The sequence below is a fragment of the Pongo abelii genome, chromosome 8 (assembly GCF_028885655.2).
Source record: "Pongo abelii isolate AG06213 chromosome 8, NHGRI_mPonAbe1-v2.0_pri, whole genome shotgun sequence".
NCBI classification, from domain to species: Eukaryota; Metazoa; Chordata; class Mammalia; order Primates; family Hominidae; genus Pongo; species Pongo abelii.
This window is the reverse complement of record NC_071993.2, coordinates 69,254,860-69,260,844: the sequence shown is the minus strand read 5'-3', so window position 1 is coordinate 69,260,844 and position 5,985 is coordinate 69,254,860. Positions and strand designations below refer to the sequence as shown.

The window sequence follows — 5,985 nt, the reverse complement described above, 5'->3', positions numbered from 1 at the left end:
GTTTGATTATGGCTCACTGCAGCCTCTGCCTCTGGGGCTCAAGCCATCTTCCCACTTCAGCCTCCTGAGTAACTGGGACTACAGGCATGCACTATCATCACATTCAGTTAATTTTTGTCTGTTTTATAGAGATGGGTTTTCACCATGTTGCCTAGGCTGGTCTCGAACTCCTGGCCTCATGTGATCCACCCGCCTCGGCCTGCCAACCAAATGTGTTGGGATTACAGGCATGAGCCACCTTGCCAGGCCTTGAAATTTAGTTTCTAGTTTAAATGATAATTAATAACCCTTCCCAAAAACTAAGCTGCCTTCATAAAACTAATGAAAGGCCACCAGGTTAGGAGGGTGAGAGGGGCGTGAATTCTGCTAAGATGTAGGTATAAATAATTTTTTTTTTTTGAGACAGAATCTTGCTGTGTCGCCCAGGCTGGAGTGCAGTGGCGTGATCTCGGCTCACTGCAACCTCCGCTTCCTGGGTTCAAGCGATTCTCCTGCCTCGGCCTCCCAAGTAGCTGAGACTACAGGTGCCCGCCACCACACCAGGCTAATTTTTGTATTTTTAGTACAGATGGGGTTTCACTATGCTGGCTGGGCTGATATTGAACTCCTGACCTCGTGATCCACCCCCTTCAGCCTCCGAAAGTGCTGGGATTACAGGCATGAGCCATCAAGCCCGGCCAATTTTTTTTTTTTTTTTTTAGTCAGGATCTCACTCTGTTGCCCAGGCTGGAGTGCAGTGGCTTAATCATGGTTCACTGCGGACTTGAGCTCCCCAGGCTCAAGCAATTCTCCCACCACAGCCTCCTGAGAAAAGGGACTACAGACACATGCCACCACGCCTGGCTAACCTTTGTACTTTTTGTAGAGATGGGGTCTTGCTATGTTGCCCAAGCTGGTCTTGAACTCCTGAGATAAGCCATCTGCCCACCCTCCTCCAGCTTCCCAAAGTGCTGACATTACAGGTGTGAGACATTGAGCCAGGCCAAATGATTTTATTTTGTTTTTTTTTGAGACAGAGTCTTGCTCTGTTGCCCAGGCTGGAGTGCAGTGGCACAATCTCAGCTCACTGCAACCTCTGCCTCCCGAGCTCAAGCGATTTTCCTGCCTCAGCCTCCTGAGTAGCTGGGATTACAGGTCCACCACCACACCCGGCTAATTTTCGTATTTTTAGTAGAAACAGGGTTTTGCCATGTTGGCCAAACTGGTCTCGAACTCCTGACCTCAAGTGATCCACGTCGCTCAGCCTTGCAAAGTGCTGGGATTACAGGCGTGATCCACTGCGCCCGGCCAAATGATTTTTTATTGTCCCAGAGATCATAAGATTTAGAACTTCCCCAATCACTCTTATAATTTACATTGCTATTGTAGAATCTTTTGAGATGTCTTTTGCATTTCTGATGACCAGATGGTCCCACCGGCCTGCCTGACCAGGACCAGCGGCCCCTTTGGTGGCTCCCACTTAGAAGCAGGGTCAGCACAGAGTGAACATTTTCCACACCCACATGACTGCATCCCCAAGCAATCAGCATGCCCCTACTCCGTAGCCCCTACCCGCTATCCTTGAAAAACCCTAGCCTTCAAATTTTTGAAGAGACTGCCTTGAGTAATGTAGTGTGGCTGGCCTTACCTCAATTAAACTCTTTCTTTACTGCAATGCCATGGTCTCAGTGTGTTGATTTTGTCTGTGCGGCAGGCGGGAAGAACTCACTGAGCAGTTACATTCTGATATACATATACGTAGTGAAATGGCTACTACAGTCAAAAAAGTTAACATATCCATCACTGTGATGCTGTGACATACATATATATTTTGTCTTGTGAACCCCAGAAATCTGAGACAGGTCTGTTAATTTAGAAAGTTTATTTTGCCAAGATTGAGGACACGCACCCATAACATAGCCTCAGGAGGTTCTGATGACATGTGCCCAAGGTGGTTAGAGCACAGTTTGGTTTTATACATTTTAGGGAGACATGAGACATCAATCAACATATGTAAAATGAACATTGGTTCAGTCTGGAAAGGCAGGACAACTCACAGCAAAGGTGAGAGAGGGGGCTTCCAGGTCATAGGTACATAAGAGAAAAATGGTTGCATTCTTTTGAGTTTCTGGTTAGCCTCTCCAAGGGGGACAATCAGATATGCATTTATCTCAGTGAGCAGAAGGGTGACTTTGAATAAAATGGGAGGCAGGTTGGCCCTAAGCAGTTCCCAGCTTGACTTTTCCCTTTAGTTTAGTGATTTAGAAGCCCCAAGATTTATTTTTCTTTCACATTTCCCCCCCCCCCCACTTTTCTTTTCAAAAATCTTTTGGAGAAAGCATTTTAGAAGAAAATGAGTCTCTGGTCTCAGGTTTTGTCTGATTTCTCATGGCTAGGATAGTTTATTCCTAGATGGGTAGGTCCCAAGTTAAATGGGTTAAGAAAGCTCATTTTTTAGGAGGTTGTGAAGTCTCATGTCCTATGAAGAGAAAATAGGGAGAGGAAGAGAGAAAAACAACAAAAAACAAAAGAGCAGTCCTGGAAAATCAATATAGGCCACATTACTCCGAAGTCCATACATCAGTAGGCAGGTATGAAAGTGGCTTATGTATATATATAAAATCGGTTGCTGCTATTTTCTTCTAAAGTTTAAGTTATCCAGCTTCGGTTCATAGGACTTTACAAAAGCACAGCTTAGTTTTTGGTGACTCCAAATTAGGAGAAATGGGAAAAAAGAAGGAAAAAAAATTGAAAGCATTATTTTGCAGACTCATAGCCAAGAAAAAAAAATTAGAATTCAGTCCAAACTGTAGAAAATAATAAAAATTGAAAAACATTAGGCAAGACCAGAATCTAACAACAGGTATACTATAGTTTTTGAAACATAATTTTTCTTTCTCCAGTTTCTCATTTTTACTAAAGATAAATCATGGTAGGACTAATTTGCTTTATTGTACTTGGCCTGATTATTTGTATACAGTGCAACAAGAATAATTATTTTCTTTTATGTAGGCTTTTAAATGGGCTTTGATGGAACTTTGTTCCATAGAAAGAATCTTAGATAAGATTTTAAAAGCCAACCCCAGCAATCGATTTGTACCATCAAATACCTATGAGTTGGGTGAATTCCTCTCCTCTAGAGGTTCCAAGACAAACTTGGGCTCCTGGGCCTGTCAGAAAGTGACATTCTTTACTTAGCACAGGTCAGAAACCCTGTACAGGGACTGTGGAGACAAGACATGAGGCCAGTTTTCTCAAGGGGCTTTTATTGGCTCCATAAGTCAAGTTTGGTTCCTTAAAGACAAGCACACCATTCCAGTCAAAGCTTTGGTAAAATAACCAGTTTCTTCAATTGTGTCCTGTTACAAATGAAAACTGACTCTTATGGCACTTATGCAAATAACTACATTGCTGTTTAAGTTAAGAATACTCACAAATAGTTTCAAAATTCTGTAGAAATCAGGTAGAGAGAAAAAAATATGCTCCAAATTTTGTTTATAGGAGTATACTAAATTGCTAAAAGCCATCAATAGCTCCAAAGGAGTTTTCTTGACTCTGAAAAAATTAAGGATTAGCAACATTTTAAGCAAAAAGTCCAAAAATTACTTCAGTTTTCTATTACTTCAGTCCATACAGTTAATTCCTATTCTGCTTGATATTCATGAACATTTCAGCTCTCCATGAGTCCTACAGTTTTTCCTCTATTCTGATGTCACAATCTTCAAAGTTATCAGAAATCTGCATTCAAGAGCACCTGTTTGAGTTTCATAGCTGATTATAAAGCCACCATCTAAAGAGGACCAAAACAACAATTGTCCATGGATGACAAAAGTTTTAAAGATAATAATACTGATTCTTGCAAAATACAGTAATTAAGAAAATTAGCTGGGCACGGTGGCTCATGCCTGTAATCCCAACATTTTGGGAGGCTGAGGCAGGTGGATCACAAGGTCAGGAGTTCGAGACCAGTCTGACCAACATGGAGAAACCCCATCTCTACTAAAAATACAAAAAATTAGCCGGGCATGGTGGCATATGCCTGTAATCTCAGCTACTCAGGAAGCTGAGGCAAGAGAACCACTTGAACCCAGGAGGCAGAGGTTGCAGTGAGCCAAGATCCCGTCACTCCACTAGGGCCTGGGTGACAGAGTGAGACTCCATCTCAAAAAAGAAAAAAGAAAATTAATCCTTTATCACAAACCCTTGTAGCAGAGCACATCTCCCCATATATACCAGCATTGTACCTAGGGTGGGTGCATTCCTCCTCTTACTTTCAGGAATGTCCTGAAGTCACTATAGCTATGGAGTAGCTGTTCTTTCACCACTTCACTTTCTTAATAAACTTGCTTTTGCTTTGCACGGCGGGCTTGCCCTGAATTCTTTCTTGCATGAGATCCAATAACCCTCTCTTGGGGTCTGGATTGGGACCCCTTTCCTGTAACATATTTCTGGCGACCACAGAAGGGACTATAGTGCAGAAACCCTGACCCAATGGCTACCTTTGGGTAAGTGTTGGGGTCCTGTAACATCTTTCTGGTGAACCTGAAGGGACGGTACTGAAGAAACCCTCCAATGCAAAGGAATAGACTGCAGCACTGATTGGGTAACTTTGGGTAAGTGGTGGGGTACCTGGGTAAAGAATGGGACTGGGTTAGAGACCCAACTTAGGAGAGTTAGAGTCTCTCCTAAGACAGAGTGGGTTAGAAACCCTTCTTAATAAAAGGCAAGGATGCTTGACCAACCTCAGGTTAGAGGCCTGACTTAGGAGGGTTAGAGTCCCTTCTATGATTTAGGGGTTAGAGGTCCCTCTCAGTAAAGTCCCTCTTGGCTAAAAATGTGGCACCGCAGGCTATGCTCTTTATATTAATCTGCCTTGTCCTCTTTGCTGCATAAATCAATTTCTTAATTGCTGTCTCTGTTTCACTGTCATTTTCAGCAGACTTTATTTAACTAGTCTTAGGAATTTTAACTTACTCTTTTTCTTTTTTTTTTTTTTTTTTTTTTTTTCCACCAGTTGTCAAAAGATCCTTTATTGAAATATTTTCCTTTGTGCTTAACTGGCTGGGCATTCCACAGCACCACTATTGATGTCATCTATGATGTCATGAGGGTGGGGGCCATCAACATTACAGCCCACAGACTGGGCAGTCCCCAGGATCTCTTTAATGGTTCCAGAGAGTTCTCTGGCTAAGGATCGGTGCCGCATCTGTCGAGCAATGTTGACGATCTCATCAAAAGTGATATTCCCACTGTGTTTAATGTTTTTCTGTTTCTTTCTGTCTCTTGGTGGTTCCTTGAGGGCTTTGATGATCAGGGCAGAGGCAGAAGGCACCACCTCAATCTGGGCCTGTCTGTTCTGAATGGTCAGTTTCACTGTAATCCTCAGGCCCTTCCAGTCACCTGTTGCCTTGGCAATGTCATCACCAACCTTTTTTGGAGACAGACCCAGGGGGCCGATCTTGGGGGCCAGGGCAGAAGTGGCACCGACTTCACCTCCGGTGCACCTCAGGTATACGACTTTGATCTCGTTGGGGTCGAACTTCGGCGGCATGGTGGAGGCGGCTGGTGTCGGATGAACCCGGATTCGGGACGACCGAAGAAAGTTGCACCTTGGCCTCCTCCGAGCCGAAAGCCAAGAGCAACTTACTCTTTTTCTAAGCGCCTCCCAATTTCCATCCGTCTGCTTGTGATCGAGAAGCATTATGATGAAAATCAGGGGAATTTTATCCTTGCCGTTTCGTTTCACACTAAAAAATCTTCTTTCCTTTCTTGGATTTGGGTAAACTGGCTTTGCTTGTCCAATCCACACTGCTGCTATTGCCCAGACCTGTTTGCTCTGGCCATTCCCATCTAAATCCTCTTCATTTCCCTTTCCTTATTTGACATTTTTGTCGAAGTCCATGTTGTGGTTTATCTAAGATTCATGGCTCGGCTCACTTATGTTATTTGGAAAATGTGAATAAGAGAATTGAGTTTTCGGCAGGGATACCCTCATTAATGCAGCTG

At 43.4% G+C, this 5,985-nt stretch overlaps 1 protein-coding gene across 1 annotated transcript; it reads right to left on the bottom strand.

The window, feature by feature from the left end:
* Positions 1 to 4,955: 4,955 nt before the first annotated feature.
* Positions 4,956 to 5,617, bottom strand: LOC134762056 (large ribosomal subunit protein uL11-like). The gene has a single exon (XM_063727606.1). It carries the CDS (start codon positions 5,528 to 5,530, stop codon positions 5,033 to 5,035), a length of 498 nt encoding a protein of 165 aa, XP_063583676.1. The 5' UTR covers positions 5,531 to 5,617; the 3' UTR covers positions 4,956 to 5,032.
* Positions 5,618 to 5,985: the final 368 nt, after the last annotated feature.